Source organism: Nematolebias whitei, chromosome 6 (assembly GCF_014905685.2).
Source record: "Nematolebias whitei isolate Nwh7 chromosome 6, NemWhi1, whole genome shotgun sequence".
In the NCBI taxonomy this organism is placed as follows: domain Eukaryota; kingdom Metazoa; phylum Chordata; class Actinopteri; order Cyprinodontiformes; family Rivulidae; genus Nematolebias; species Nematolebias whitei.
In genome coordinates, this window is record NC_056503.1 from 19,391,400 (window position 1) to 19,407,738 (window position 16,339).

Genomic DNA, 16,339 nt, shown 5'->3' on the forward strand with positions numbered 1-16,339 from the left:
ATATATATATATATATATATATATATATCATGTGCATTTTAGCTTACATTACTACTTGAAATACTTCCATCCATCCATTATCTTTACCCGCTTCTTCCATTTTGGGTCACGGGGGTCGCCGGTGCCCATGTCCAGCAATCACTGTGCGAGGGGCGGGGGACACCCTGGACAGGTCTCCAGTCCATCACAGGGACACATAGAGACAAACGAGACAAACAACCATTCAGTCTCTCACTCACACCTAGGGACAATTTAGAGTTACCAATCAGTCTAACATGCATGTTTTTGGTCTGTGGGAGGAAATAGAAGTACCTGGAGAAAACCCACGCATGCACGGAGAGAAAATGCAAACTCTACCCAGAAAGGCCCATGGACCAGGGTTTGAACCAGGAACCTGCTCGCTGAGAGGCAGCAGCTCTACCAGTTGCGCCACCGTGCTGCCACTTGAAATACTTATTCATTCAAACTCATCCTGCTGCACCATTATAGTCTACCATGTTGTTGTTGTTGTTTACTATCTCTCTTTAGGACATTGTAAATATTACAATTACTTTTTCACCTTTTGGTACGTTGTTTTTCATGTGTACCCTTATCGCATGCTTTTAGTATTTCTCGTTTGTTCTTTGATTTTTTTTAGCGAGTCAAATCGGTTCTTGTCATCCTGAGCATTTCATTGTACTGTTAACCTTGGACAAATAAACTCAGCTTGAACTTGAACTTGTGTTGGTTGAAAAGTGATTCCTCCCAACGATCAGTCAAAACTGATTTATAATAGTGAAATGTATCATTTTAAATTTAGGTGCTTTCTTTGATGATAAAATCGCGACTGTCTCTTGTTGAAGGAAAAGTCTGCCACCGCGACTCGTGGAAGCAGACTGCCTGTCAAATACAGTCATTTAGATTTGGAAGGTGAAACAAATAGTTTTGATCCAAACACTAAGTCCATCAACTAATTTGAGCAGCAGACAGTGTCTGATTTCAAGGAAAAACCAAATTAACTAAATTCTTCTGTGTACTTTTCAAACATATGTGTGACAGTTCTGTTTATGCGTCTGAATAAACTCTCTTGCATTTATTGTGTCTTTTTTAACCCGCTTGTGTCTGCAGCCTTTTTGACAGCTTGTGCTAAAGGTCCATCTTGTAACCACAATTTAGATTCATTAGGCAAAGACTGACAGTAAATACAGCCTGGGAATGATCAGAGTAAAGGAAATCAATGCAGCAGAGTGTTTGTTCTGTGTGCAGCCCATTTCACCAGTGAATTTGCCCACATTAGAGTGAATCCTCTTTTAGAGACGATGGGTGAGGCAGGAGGGAGGCTGAGTGAGGGACATGTTTGCAGGGGAAAGGGTTTTAATCTGGATGCATTTATAGGCTGTCACAAACACATGGCTCAGTAGCTCACGTGGTCAGGCACATCTGGCCACAGCAGCGTCCCAGTATGGGGAAGTTTACACTAATTGGAGACTTTATATTTCTATGGACGCATCTCTGCATTTTTTAACATCATCCCTTTATCTTGATCTGGAATTATCTCCCTACTGCAAAACAACAGCCATAAAGAACCTCCTTTAAATAAAACTTCAGTGACAAAAAAAAAAAAAAAAAAAAAAACATTATCAAAATACCAGATTAGGGATGATGGGAATTCACTTTAAACAACAACAACAAAGATATGTTTTAGTGAAAACTGTGCAAAAAAGTCACATTTTAAGCAAATCGTCTCATAAAAGAGATTTGTATTTTCTTGTGGGGCTGTTGGTGTTTTATTCTTGTAAGGAACAGAAGTTGGAGGGAATCGGCACCAAAACAAACACGCGCTGTCCTCCACAGCAGCCTGCTTGATGAGGACAAGGAGGAAGAGGAGGATGCTGATGATAAGGGAGTCAGGAGGATGAGGAGGAAGAGGAGGAAAGTTGAGTCTTACCTTATGATGGCCGTGTCGCCCTGGCGGATGGTGATGTTGTCCGTAGCCCGCTGCATATCCACACTCCGGACTGGAAATCCTGTGGGCAGAAGACAGAGCAGTCTGAAAAAAGAAGCCTGCAACTGCCTCCAACACGATTTGCGTCCAGCTTGCATTTTTGAATTAAAAAAAAAAAAAAAAATCAAAAAGTAAATTAAAAATAAAAGAAGCGCAGAGAAGCGCGCGTCTCCGCAGCTACTTATAAATCCAAATGGTGAGTAGAAAAAATTAATAAATAAAATCAAAAGGAGCAGAAGTAGTCCAGACTTCCAGTAAACGCGCAGCACTGATTAAGCTGCTGCCTGAAACACTTTTCTTTGGGCCAAGAAAGTGCGGAGTGCTCGCTCTGTGGTGCGTAATGTTCTCTGCGTAAAGGCACGTCAGAGCCAGCAGCTGCAGCCGAGAAAACAACTCCCCCCACCTCCTCCTCCTCATCCTCCCTGCTACTCTCTGCCACGCGCGCGCCCTCTCTCAGATTATCCTGCAACTCGGATGTGAAGCTCCTCTCATTGGTTGTCAGGACAACAGCACCACCTGAGGTCCCTTTGAGTGAGACACACTTTGGGACTGAGGAAGAATGTCCAAAAAGGAGGAGGTAAAATATACAGAAAACATTTAAAAATATATCTTATCAATCTTTATGGGAAAATACTGCATGACTGGAATGCAGCAAAACACACATGGATACACCATGAAACTTTGATATTATCTGATGTCCCTCGTTGTTGCTGAGAGGGACTTAAATAGTGAATGAGACACATGTTTATAGACTGGAATTAAACAGTGAATGTAAGTAAACCCTAATGTTTCTGATGCAAGATATTCAAATGCGTGGGAGTGACACTGTGGGAAAGAAAAGAGGGAGATTTTATTTTCTAATTTACTATTATTTTTATTTTTGTTTATTGATTTGCTTGTTTTTGTTTGTTCAAGGCAGTGCAGAGTTGTCGACCCTGGGGAGTGAAGGGAGCAATTTTATTCACCACAAGGTGCAATAATGGAGCCGGGGGTGGCCAATAGTGGTCATGGCCACCTTAAGCTAATGTTTAGCCACCCCCAATTATTTAAGCAACTAGATGTTTAGGCAAAATGAAAACTAAAAAGCATCTTCTTCTCAAATGTTAGGAATGGTGTAATGAGTATATTGTTTTAGGTAATGAGAGTGCTAATAGTGACCTTGAATTAATCTTAATATTAACTGGGCTAGTTATCAGAAAATATAGGTAAGAGTCCATCAAAGGGGGGATTAAGAATAAACACAGAACCACAGAGACTGAATTTATATTCAATAGGCACCATATATTGAATTTGTGCAACAACGCCAATAATCTTAAATATACAATGGCCATTCAATTTTATAAATATATACAGTGAAATATGAAACAATAACAACAAACAAAACAAGCAATGTAATACATTAACCGTTTCTTTGTTGTGCAAATTATTAATTCACAATGACTCCAAGGTTTCATTGTTCGACACAGCCTCACAATAAATAGTCCTTAGAGGTTAAAGTTTAATAGTCCACGTCGAACAAAGGGTGATGTCGTCGAGATTTTGGGAACCCATGGGCCAGAAATATTAAGGTTTAAACAGTCCGAAAGCGAGAGGAAAAATAGAGTTCAAACTGGCTGCAGAAGCCTCCTACCACCCTGGACAGATGAATTCCACCAGACTGAGAATGAATGATCTGAATCCTTAGAGGCAAGATGACCCTTTGGTCTAGGTTCTAGCTTTTTTTTTTTCTGTAGCTTGCCTTCATCAATTTAAAACCTGCCAGTTCCACTTCAAAGGTAAATACAAACTCCTCTCGCCTCTCAGAGGTCTGTGATAGTTGGCTCCTGCAGTAACTTCTCCCCATACTTCCCTATGCTCTTACCACAATTGTTTGCTTGGCAGGTTATACAGCCACTGATTGGTTCAGTGTGGTCATGTGTCTCAATGGCGGTGCACTCACGAGAATGAATAATAATGCAAGAGAAAATGCATGAAGTGCATACTACGGGGAGAAAGAATGATTTTTCTACCTGGGTTACAATGGGCAGTTCACATTAGTCTATGGTGGCCATCTTTGAGTTTGAGTTATTGTTAATAGTGACTTTTTTTTACACGTAGATGCAGCCACAGACCAAAATGTAAGTTGGTACCTTATATATTTTTTTAAGTTATCATGTTCACAACATGCACAGATTGACAGAAGGAGGGGGGTTCCAAACCCCTGTCTTTGCTCGTGACCGGGAAAAATAAATAAAGAGATCAGTGATTATGTTTAAAACTGTAATCAGTCACACAAAAATACAAACTGAAAGCAGTTATGACAAATTGGATCCTTTGATGTTTCCGCATTAAAACCTTTGAGAACCACTGATGAAGAACATTATACTGTATATTTCTAAATAAATGTTGCATTATTTCTTTTTGAAAGAGCATATGAAAAGAAATTAACACTTACATTTTGATGAGTAAAAAAAAAACCTTTTGATCTTGATAAAGCTCAATATCTTCTACAGACATAACCTTGAAATTTTAGCTTAGTAAATATTCTTCTCCACATTTATAACAAACACAAGTTTTACAAATGTCTGCTATTCATTTCTACAGAGGTGTGAACTCAGGATGAGTCTGATTTCATCACTTGTCTATTATTTAAAAATGTTTTGGGAATAATGTTCAGCCAGGTCAACCTGACCTGACTGAACATTATTGGATTTTATACCTGGATTATTCAGCATGAACTTTGGTGTTGTGAGAACACATTTAGTGTCATTTTCACTCTGATCAGCATGACTGGAAGAATTATTACCCAATCCAAGCCTGTACTCTGAGTTTTAACAGGATTTACAGAAAGATTTTTGAAGCTTTTGCATGTTATACTAATTTGCACATATGATGGTGAATTTTCAGAATAGATACATCAATAGTAAAAAATTACAGTGCACTTACACAATTTAGAGGCAACCACATACTCAATGAGGCCCAATTTCATTTTGAAATGTGATAAACCATGCCCACTTTACTTGTGATATATATTACTTTTTAGATAAGAGCTCAGGGCATTCCTAAAGGTGTGTACCAGTCTTTATAAAAAGCTGATTTGTCATCATTGCAAGACTTTTTTCATGTTATAGCGCCTCCTACATGCCAATGTTTATCAAATTTAGTTCAGTAGCTTACAATGAACTCCCCTAATCACAGTTTTTAGTTCTTTATCATGAATATTATAGTTGAGGAGATAGCACAAAATTTGTCTTTAGCTAGCTTGCCAAAACTTTTTGCCCATGCACATTTTCAGGTTTTAAAATAAAAAATCTTGGAAACGTTTGATCCATACTGAATTTAGATTTTAGATAGGGGATTTTATTGTGATCAAACATAAGACTTTTGAAAATTAGTTCAAAGTAGGTTTCTCAAATGTTGCAATACCCCCCCCCCCCCCCCCCCCCCCACCCCAAAACAAATTTTTAGCCGTAGAAGGGCGTGGCCTTTACACCGTGACTCAGTACAATCCAGGAAATGTAGCATTATAAAACATTAAAATGTGTGACTATTGTAGAAGTTATAGGAATAAATTAAATTATGCAATTATAGCGCCCCCTATATGTGGACATGTCCTATTACTTTTCTGTGTCACACATGCAGGCCATAGATACTATTAATACAATATACTTATACTACTTGCAGTTTGGGTTGCAGTATGACTTATTTACAGAAGAAAGATTAAAATAATTAAAAAAAATACAGATTCTTTACAGTTCCATGCTCCTCTAGATGTATGGAAACGCTGCTATGATAAAATAATAAAATCCTATAGTTTGGGTCGGCTTGGGTTTCCTGAGCTACTGTATCCCTTAGTTATGCTGCTGCTATAGGTTTGGACCAATGGAGGACAAATTACCACACTTCCTCACTCTGGTGCTGTCTTTAGTTGTTCTACTCTGTATTTGAAATTATCCATCCATCCATTATCTTTACCCGTTTATTCCATTTTGGGTCACGGGGGTCGCTGGTGCCCATGTCCAGCAATCACTGTGCGAGGGGCGGGGTACACCCTGGACGGGTCGCAAGTCCATCACAGGGCCACATAGAGACAAACGAGACAAACAACCATTCACACCTAGGGACAATTTAGAGTTACCAATCAGACTAACATGCATGTTTTTGGTCTGTGGGAGGAAACCGGAGTGCCCGGAGAAAACCCACGCATGCACGGAGAGAACATGCAAACTCCACCCAGAAGGCTCCTGGACTGGGGTTTGAACCAGGGACCTGCTCGCTGAGAGGCAGCATTGTATCTTAAAATGTGTTTCTTTTTCTTTCTCCCAATTGGGGGTACATCTGGACCTGCCATTCTGTGTTTGTCTAGTTCTCCTTCCTGTTCCTCTCAAACCCAGCCGGTCAAAGTGGATGACCACTCATCCCAAGCCTGGTTCTACTGGAGGTTTCTTCCTGTTAAAAGATAATTTTTCTTTTCCACTCTTGCCATTGTGCTTGCTCAGGATGGGAAACTGTGACAAAGTGAAGATTCAACACAACCTGATGGCTTCCTTAGATAGAGAACTTTTACTAATTGGCGTTTTTATGTACATTAATGTTTCTGTTCAGTGCCCTGAGGTGACTTCTGTTGTGACTTGGCACTATATAAATAAACTGAATTGAATTGAATCGCTGCATTGGCGCTGCATTCCCCTGCCTACACTGGCCTCCAGTGTTGCCAGGTCTTGCGATAGAAACAAATAACCAGCTCTATGAAAACAAGCCTAAAACAAGCCCAACTGGCAACCCACCACATTGTGTAAAACAGAGACCGTTTTTAAACAAAATATACAAACATATTATGGCATTACACATAAACAACAGCAAAATTATGCTAAACACTTTGAATAACATATTTTTTAAGGTCTGATAAAAATACATTTTGCATATGTATTTTTTTCTACATATATTTAAAAACAAAACATCATGACATCTGTGTGTGAGTGAAGCCCCTTAGTGGTCGGCTACAGTATGAGTATTTGAGGATGAGCATTTAAGGTGTGCGCCCACAGACATATTTGTATGTACGTCTGTGTGTGCGCCTGTCACCTCGCCAACTTGGGTGGGAGCAATAAACAGGCAACAGGGGCGTGGAAGGGACAAACTACCTACTACCACTCGTCTTTTGCGTTATTGTGCTGAGCTGGTAGATAATCAACTAGTTTCACTTGGAAAGAAAGTCAAGCCCAAATAAGCAACTTAAGAATCAGAATCAGAATAAACTTTATTGGCATTGCACCGAGATACAACACAAATATGTACGTACAGTCGTCCGAAGATGGGCAGAGTGCACGAAGCTGCGGCTATAAATAGTTAGCGCGACCTTCTTATTCTTATTCAGAATAATATTTTGCTTAGATAAGAAAAGGAAAGAAAACATGAGGAGAGACGGTATAAAAAAAAAGATCTCTCAAACCGTGTCCTAGACAGGGCACAATATGAGGCATCAAAAAAACCTACCACAGCAAAGCAACATAAACAGACGTTATACATTTACATATAGGCGGTGAAAACATTTAATTTTTAAGGGAAAGTCGTAGCATAGTCCAGAGCCCCCCCCTCAGCCATTGTCGAGATAAGAGGTGACGTTCATCTTCAGCTCAGTTGAGGTTCTGTTACATGTCCATGGCCTTGGGGAAGGGAGGGGTGAGGAAACAGTCAAAGCATCTTTGTTGTTTTCAAAACATTCCAGGAGGAGTTGAGATAAGTCCGGCGTCAAGGCCACAATTTGGGTCAGGCAGAACTCGTAACTGTTGTTTCTGCCTTTAAAGTCTTGCTGTACATATTCTCTGATGGAAACTCCAAAACAGCCGAATTGATCCTTTACTCCAAAAGTCGAGCTCACAGCTTCTCCAGATTATTCCCACCATTCTTGAGTGCTGCCAGGGAGATCACAGTCCTGATAAGAGCTCCTCAAATTCCCTGTCACAGCTCCACATTCAGTCCGAGCACTGTCAAGCTTCAACACCTCCACATGAATTTGTAGACAACCAGATTTCACCAACCCAAACAGTAGATTCTAGTCATCATCATGAATCCAATTTGTTCCTTAAAGAGGTCAGAGGGGTCCTCCTTACCCTGACTCCTGTCGGGAGAAGTTGATCGATCTTGTTGAGAGACCAGCTGATCCTTCCAATTAAGAGGTATGCAGGGGAAAAAAGAGGCTCTTTAAGGGTTCACAGGACAAAAGAGCGCAACAGGGAAGGGGGGGGGGGGGGGGCAGAGAGGGAAAACACGTCTGGTTTCACTGTAGAATAGCAGGAAAACAAGCCGAAAAAACCACAACACGTGACTCACAAGATTTGCAAGCGACTTTAGAAAAAAAACAAGCCCAAAGTCATTTATAATAAGCAGACTTGGCAACTATGGCTTTGACCCCCACTAAACATGAGCTTGCTTAAAGACTAGTCATCAAGGTACTTGTTTTCTAAATCCTGTTTCCATCCCAGACATTTTGTTTTGTGGTGATTACACGTACAAAGTACAATTACACCCTTGGCATTTAAGTATGTTGACTATGAAATAAAACCCAGCTTGTTCCTGTGCAGGACTGCATGAATCTGGTGTCTCTGCACGTCAAAGTGCATTTAGTGATATGGGGATTCAACAGTGTATGAAGGAACACATCATCTGGTGGGTTCAGAATGATAATTGCTTAAGTGCGTGGGCAAGAAAAAACTGCTGAACTGATGAAACTGCTTCATATTTGGTATGAAAGTCTACTGCTCTGTAAAATCTATCCATCCTTTTTCTTCCGCTTATCTGGGGTCGGGTCGCGAGGGTAGCAGCCTAAGTAGGGAGGCTCAAACATCCCTTTCCCCAACCACTTGGTCCAGCTCCTCCAGGAGAATCCCAAGGCACTTCCAGGCCAGCTGAGAAACATAGTCCCTCCGGTGTGTCCTGGGTCTCCCTCTGGGTCTCCTCCCGGTGGGATGTGCCTGGAACACCTCACCAGGGAGGCGTCCAGGAGGCATCCTAACCAGATGCCTGAGCCACCTCAACTGGCTCCTCTTGATGTGGAGAAACAGCGGCTCTATTTTGAGTCCTTTCCAGATGACCGAGCTTCTCACCCTATCTCTAAGGGAGAGCCCAGACACCCTGCAACGAAACCTAATTTCGGCCGCCTGTATCTGTGATCTCGTTCTTTCGGTCACAACCCAAAGCTCATGACCATAGATGAGGGTAGGAACGTAGATCGACCGGTAAATTGAGAGCTTCGCCTTTTGACTCAGCTCTCTCTTCAGCACGACAGACCGTTACAGCGCCTGCTTCACTGCTGACACTGCACCTATCCACGTATCGATCTAACGCTCCATTTTTCCCTCACTTGTGAACAAGATCCCAAGATACTTGAACTCCTCCACTTGGGTCAGGACCTCCTCCCCGACCCGGAGAGGGCACTCTACCCTTTTCCGGCTAAAGACCATGGCCTCAGATTTGGAGGAACTGATCCTCATCCTGGCCACGTCACACTCGGCTGCGAACCGCTCAAGCAAAAGCTGTAGATCACGACCTGATGAAGCCAATAGGACCACATCATCTGCAAAAAGCAGAGAAGCGATCCTAAGGCCACCAAAACGGATCCCTTCAACACCTTGGCTGCACCTAGAAATTCTGTCCATAAAAGTTATGAACAGAATCGGTGACAAAGGGCAACCTTGGCAGAGTCCAACTCTCACCGGGAATGAGCCTGACTTACTGCCGGCAATGAGGACCAAGCTCTGACACCGGTCGTACAGGGACCTAACAGCCCATATCAAAGGGCCTGGTACCCCATACTCCCAGAGTACCCCCAACAGGGTTCCCCAAGGGATGCAATCCAACACCTTCTCCAAGTCCACAAAGCACATGTAGACTGGTTGGGCAAACTCCCACGCACCCTCCAGGACCCTTCTGAGGGTCTCTGTAAAATGTGGGACAGAAATAGAATTTGACCAGCACATCTGGAGCAAAGTGTCTCCAAACAGGTCTCTGCCAATTTATTACTCGGAGCATCTGGATGGTTTACTGTCTTATAGACCAGACAGTTGATGCAAGAAGCTGCAATGAAATCACTTTCAAGAAGAACTGCTAAAGAGTATGGTGCTGCAATGCTTAGAGATTTATACAATAATGACATATTTGCTGTGAAGGTTTTTTTTTTTTTTTTTTTTTTTTTTGTTAGAAATCCTCCAGAGTCAGTCAGTGAATTGGGTGTGTGTTCAGCAAATGAGCAGCATTTACACATTTTGTAATAAAGGTCAGTGATTCTCTGCTCCATCACGTCTTCAAGTAAAACACACAAACTTACCAAGTATTGGCATTATTATTATTATTTGGCGTTATTTACTAAAGATGTTCTTGTACTGCGAGTGTTGTGCACAAAAAGTTTGGTGTGGTAGAAAAAAGTTTACACTGTTAAGATTAGCACGTTAACACTATATATGAGGAATATTGTATAACGTACAGTATAAAATAGTAAAAAATAGCAAAAACCGAAAGGTTTGGATCCCGACATTTCAGTTTTACCTGCATGAATTAAAATAAAAGTACAAAAACAGCTCACATGTAGTCAAACTTTTGTTTAAGCAGTAGAGTCTGCAGCTCATTTGCCTCTGCTTTGGATTCAAAATCCACATAATCAAGCTCCCTAGAGAATTTAAGAACAGTGACAGACTCAGTGCAAAATCCAGCATGGAGAAATGCAAATTATTGTCATTATTGATGATGAGTGTCACCGTGTGTGAAGCATTTATGATGAAACAAGTGCAGCAAAAAGGGAAATCATCTTATTTCAGGAAGGAGAAGGACACAATATGTTATTCAACTCAGGCTCAGCTTTAATTCAATGCAGTTTATTTATATAGAGCCAAGTCACAACAGAAGTCATCTCAGGGCACTGAGTGGAAGCAGAAAGCAAGTACCGTAAGAGCCGAGGAGGAACTTTAAAACGCTAAAAATGCTTGCTCTTAATCTAACAATATAATGTAAATTTAATGATAATATGATTGGCAAAACACATGAACACTTTCTGCAATATTTAACTTGTCTTGTGCTCAAGTGGTGAAGGGCAATGCAAATGTTAACAGGTACAAAGTTAAACTTACAACCAAAAATAATCCGACATTAGCTAATAATTTTTTAAACATGTATTTACTATTTTATATTTAATTGAAAAACAGCCACCATGAAGTGATTCTATTTCTATTGATACATATTTAATGTGCCTTGTCTTTTTACTTTATCTCATCATGAATCTGGCAAAGGCCTGTGGATCAAAAGGGGACAAAAAATGTTTTGTCTGACAATGACAGAAAGTTCACTTTTAATACAGTTTTCATGCTGATCCTAGTAAGTTTGTCCATTTGTCATATACAAATAGAAATGTAAATAAATCAGGTAATTAAGGTTAGAGCATGTGGCATGAAAATGACCTGGCACAAAAAGCTGTTTGTTGATGCTATAACTCAATGACATCTTAATTTTCATCAATTTTCAAAACTAAATGACAATTATGGCATTTGACAATTTGATTGATTCTTTATGTTAAGTATCAAAATATAGTTTAATGATTTTAATGTTGAAAATAGATAAAACTAGTATTCTAAAGGAAAACCTTCCAATTTTTTGGGGGAAGGTTTTCCTTCCCAATTTTTTTTTTTTAAAGTTTATACATTCAAAGTAAAATAAATAAATTAAAAAAAATATATATCATATTATATGTAGGATAACTGCATAAACAAGGACTGCAAATATGAGTTTTGAAATAAATTCTCAATGTTTTACAATGTTTTTAAGGTGGTAGAAAGAGGATTTTATTATTGATTGAATGTCACTCTTGTACATGAAATCTGCATCCAAAGTGATTTCAGTATTTCTCACTTGACTTTTGTTATTTAGGGACAGACTTCTTCTTCTTTTGACTTTTCCCTCTTCAGAGGTCTCCACATTCTCCTCCATCTCACTCTGTTCTCACTCCAACTACCTCCATGTCCTCTCTATCTGCATCCACATATCTCCTCTTTGTCTTTTTCCTGGCAGCTGCATTTCTAACATCCTTCTACCAGTATACCCACTGTCCCTCCTCTGGACATGTCCAAACCATCTCAGTCTGGTCTCTCTAACTTTATCTCCCAGTCGTTCAATCTGTGCTGTACTTCTGATGATCTCATTCCTAATCTTATCCATCCTTGTCACTCCTAAGGAGAACCTCAACATCTTAATTTCTGCCACTTCCAGTTCTTTTTAATGTCTTTTTTGTCAATGCCACTGTTTCCAGAAAATACAACATAGCTGGTCTCACCACTGTCTTGTAAACTTTTCCTTTGTCACAAATCACTCCTGAAACTGTTCTCCATCCACTCCATCCTGCCTGGACTCTCTTCTTCACCTCTTTACCAAACTCCCCATTTTCCTGGACAGTGGAACCCAAGTACTTGAAGTCCTGCACCCTTGTGACCTCTGCTCCTTGTAGCCTCACTCTTCCACCAGCCTCCCTCTCATTCACGCACATGTACTCTGTCTTACTACGGCTGACTTTCATTTCTCTTCTTTAAAGTGCATACCTCCACCTCTCCAAGTTCTCTTCCACCTGTTCCCTGTCCTCACCACAGATCACAATGTCATTTGCAAACATCATAGTCCACGGGGATTCCTTCCTGACCTCATCTGTTATAAAAGGGACAAAAATTTAGGGACAGACAACAGAGATCAGCTAATGTTTTATTTATGAAAATAATTAGTATCCAGAATTATAAAGTTTTAAAACACATATTTTAATATAGCACAATGGAAAAGCATGCCCCCCCCCCCACACACACACACACACCAAATCCACACATCGACAGGGAAAACAATCAACTTCACATAGAAATGTCTCATGTGGGAGGTGAACCTGCAACCTTTTTGCTGTGAAGCAATAAAAAATAGACACATCATTTACAATGAAGAACCACACTCAGATCTGGACTTGCAAAGTTAAATATCCCATCATGCCACTCACTCTTAGGATCAATAAATGGAACCACAATGGTAAGATGCTGTTCATGTCTTTATTTATTTAGTAGTTTTTTCCCATTTTCCACATCATTGCTTTAAAAAAAAAATACTATTACACAGTTATCACATGTGTTGGCCCAAAGGGAGGAGGAGGATTGATGGCAGGTAAATATGGGAGGACACCAAGTGTAGGAGGGGAAGCAGTCAAATGTTACAACTCTCCATTTGTCCATATTAGCACCATTACCTCATGTTTGCTGTATAATGTTTGAGGAATGAGACTGTCCAGAAAGTAACATTTTGCTGGTGGGAACATGTAACATTTATTCATTAGAAACAGGCCAAGTAAAGAAAAGTGAAGCACAGTTTTCCTGCATGTCAGTCACTATTACAACCTGCAGAGTCTGTTGTAGTGACGGCTTTGTCTGTGACTGACTCAGTGCGCTTCAAACATCTGAGCCTTGGTTGTTAAATTATTTAATGTTGATGTAAACGGCTGTTAAAAAATGTGGATGGAAAAAGTACACCTATGTAAGTCAAAATAAATATCACAAGCTCATCCCCCATGTTCATTTTGGAAAATGTATGAATCCCACCAACATACAGCGTGGGATTAACACGTCTAGTCTGGTGATAGGACAAGGTTTATAACGTAAGCTGATCTGAATGAAACAAAAGCAATTAATTACTAGAATCTCACCTAAAATTGTAGAGGACAACAACAATAATAATAATAATACTAATAACATGATACACTGAATTTTATGCAATCCTGTACATTTTATGCCACCTCCTGTAGGGATGGGCGAGAAATTAACATTTTCAATGTATTTCATGTGGGGATTTATGCTCTTAATGCCCTACACACTAATACTTTTCCACATATCCAGAACATTCACCAAAACACTATCAAATAATCCAGAAAATTTTCAAGGAAAATATTACATTGAGTTCACTATTGTGATTAACTGTTTTTTGAGACAAAAAAAAAAAAACAACAAAAAAAATCCAAGAAATATTTTCCAACTTAGTGATCTTGAGAAAGTCAATGATGAACTCATCATCATTTATTATGTCACAAAAAAAGGACAAGACATGATCTGAAAAATAAAAGACTCATGTGGTTGCAGGCTGTTAGTGCATTGCATTCATACCTCTCTGCTCACAACAGACTCACAACCAGGCTGCTGTTTAATAATATGTATATATATATATATATATATTTAATTCATTCAACCTTTATTTAGACAGATAAGTCACACTGAGCCTTAAAGACTATCTTGTTATTGTTTAGTGTATTTCTTACTTTGTAGATACTTGTATACTGTTTCTTTTTTATAGTTTATATTATTGCTATTTTTGAATGAAACTGGGAATTTGAGCACACAATTTTGTTCCATCTCATGTACCACATGTGATGCAATTGACAATAAAGTCACCTTGAACCTTGAGTATTATCCCTGTGTAACTGACATGTCAGACATGTCCTTAAATCGCATTAGAAAAAAGATAACATACAAAGATGATGAACTCCATAAGTTGTCCATATAAAAGCATTTTAATGTGGTCCCTATGTTGCTGACTTTTACCTTAAATAATTTATGTCCCTTGTTTTGGAGCAAAGAGGGACAATTGGAAATACACTTTGTTCATCAGTCAGTATGTGTTGTGAGAATGGCAACTTGAAAAATAAGTGAGGTAATGACTTCTATTTTGTGTGTGGCTACATATAGGTGTAAAATAGGCTCCTTTGAAAATTGGGTTACCACGTCAAAACACAAGATGGCTGCTGTCATAAATGGCCATTGGTCTTGTGAGCTGACTAAGTGAAAACATAAATGAGATCCCAACTTCCATATTGAGGTGTGGCTGCATCAAGGTATAAGAAAGGTCACTATCAATAATTGGTTTGCCACATGAGAATCCAGGAAGACTATAAGGTCATATGTATACCTTGTAAACTGAATAACTTGAAAAATGAGCTACATGCAGACTTGCATTTCGGTGTGTGACTGCCTCCGGGCATGAAAAAGGTCATCCAATGAAAATTGGGTTGCCACATCAAAAATTCAAGATGGCCACAGCTAGGGGTTGAACGACTACATATTTTTTAAATTCGACTTTGTTAAAAGTTGAGTCGATAACGACTAGTCAATGATGTCATAGGAATTCAAGACGCTAATATTAACAAAAAAATGTAAATTATTTACACAAAAAACAACAACAACAACACATTGGGCGTATATTTTTGTTCCTACCATTTATCATACTACAAATAAGTCACAGGAAAACCAAAACTGTTATTAAGCTGCAAAAGTGAAAGAAACGTGCGGCAAGTAAAAAAACAAGGCTAAGAACAGTGGGGTGGGTGGTGGAGTACACCACTGCCAGCCCCGCTGTTTTTAATTTAATTTTTATTTAATCCACCATATGGATTGGGTGGAATAGAGCTGAGAACAGTGGGGTGGGCGGTCGTGACGGTGACTAGTCGACATAAAATATAAAAAATTGTGAGATGTCCTAGAATTGACTAGTCGACTGGTTGATTGTTTATCCAACCCCTAGCCACAGCCAAATAAACTAATCAATCTGCTATTTGAGGAAAATATGCGTTTTAGGTTTTTTTATTGCTTAAAAGTATAGTTCCTTCAAATGATTGGGGAACTCTTAGATTGGCCAAAGATTACTCTGTGCATGTTTGTTTCTATTGTACAGCACTTTGGTTGGCCTTGTTGCTGTTTTAAGTGCTCTATAAATAATTTGGTACGGTATGGTATATTACTCTATGGTGGCCATGGCCACCAATGGCCACCACCTGCCTCTGCCATTACATCTGGTTGTGGATATAATTGCTCCTTCCACTTGTCAGGATCTGTCACACTGTGCTTCCCTGACATGAAAAAAAAAGAATAAAAAAAATTCCTCTGTTCTTCACAGTGTAATTTCTAGCCCCTAAAGTATTTTGCACTATAAACATTAATGTTCACTTACATTCCCAATTCAGTTCAACTCTAGAAAATCACTCAGCTCAAAAACTACAAACACTCATTATTCAAATACCTCAGCAAAGGGGGACATCAGAGTACTGCTTGTTTAAAGTACTTATTGATAATTTTACAAAGTTTCTGATCAAAATGTGTTCCAATTATCTTTAACATCCTGTAGCTGGATGTTGTAGGGTTGTGTTGGCTTACGCGACTCTGCAATGTTGCGTGGACATCGGGGGAAGTTCCCCTGGATTGGCAGACCGGGGTGGTGGTCCCCCTATTCAAAAAGGGGGACCGTAGAGTGTGTTCCAACTACAGGGGAATCACGCTCTTAAGCCTCCCTGGTAAGGTCTATTCGGGGGTTCTGGAGAGGAGG

The 16,339-nt window shown here is 39.7% G+C and overlaps 1 protein-coding gene across 1 annotated transcript in view; it reads right to left on the reverse strand.

Annotated features, from left to right (window-relative positions):
- LOC119411566 (limbic system associated membrane protein) overlaps positions 1-2,162 on the reverse strand; it is a 375,247-nt gene extending 373,085 nt beyond the window's left edge. The window contains exon 1 of the mRNA XM_037678520.1: positions 1,928-2,162. Coding sequence (XP_037534448.1) covers positions 1,928-2,082 — 155 coding nt within the window. The 5' untranslated portion in view covers positions 2,083-2,162. The remainder of the gene's footprint in view (positions 1-1,927) is intronic.
- Positions 2,163-16,339: the final 14,177 nt, after the last annotated feature.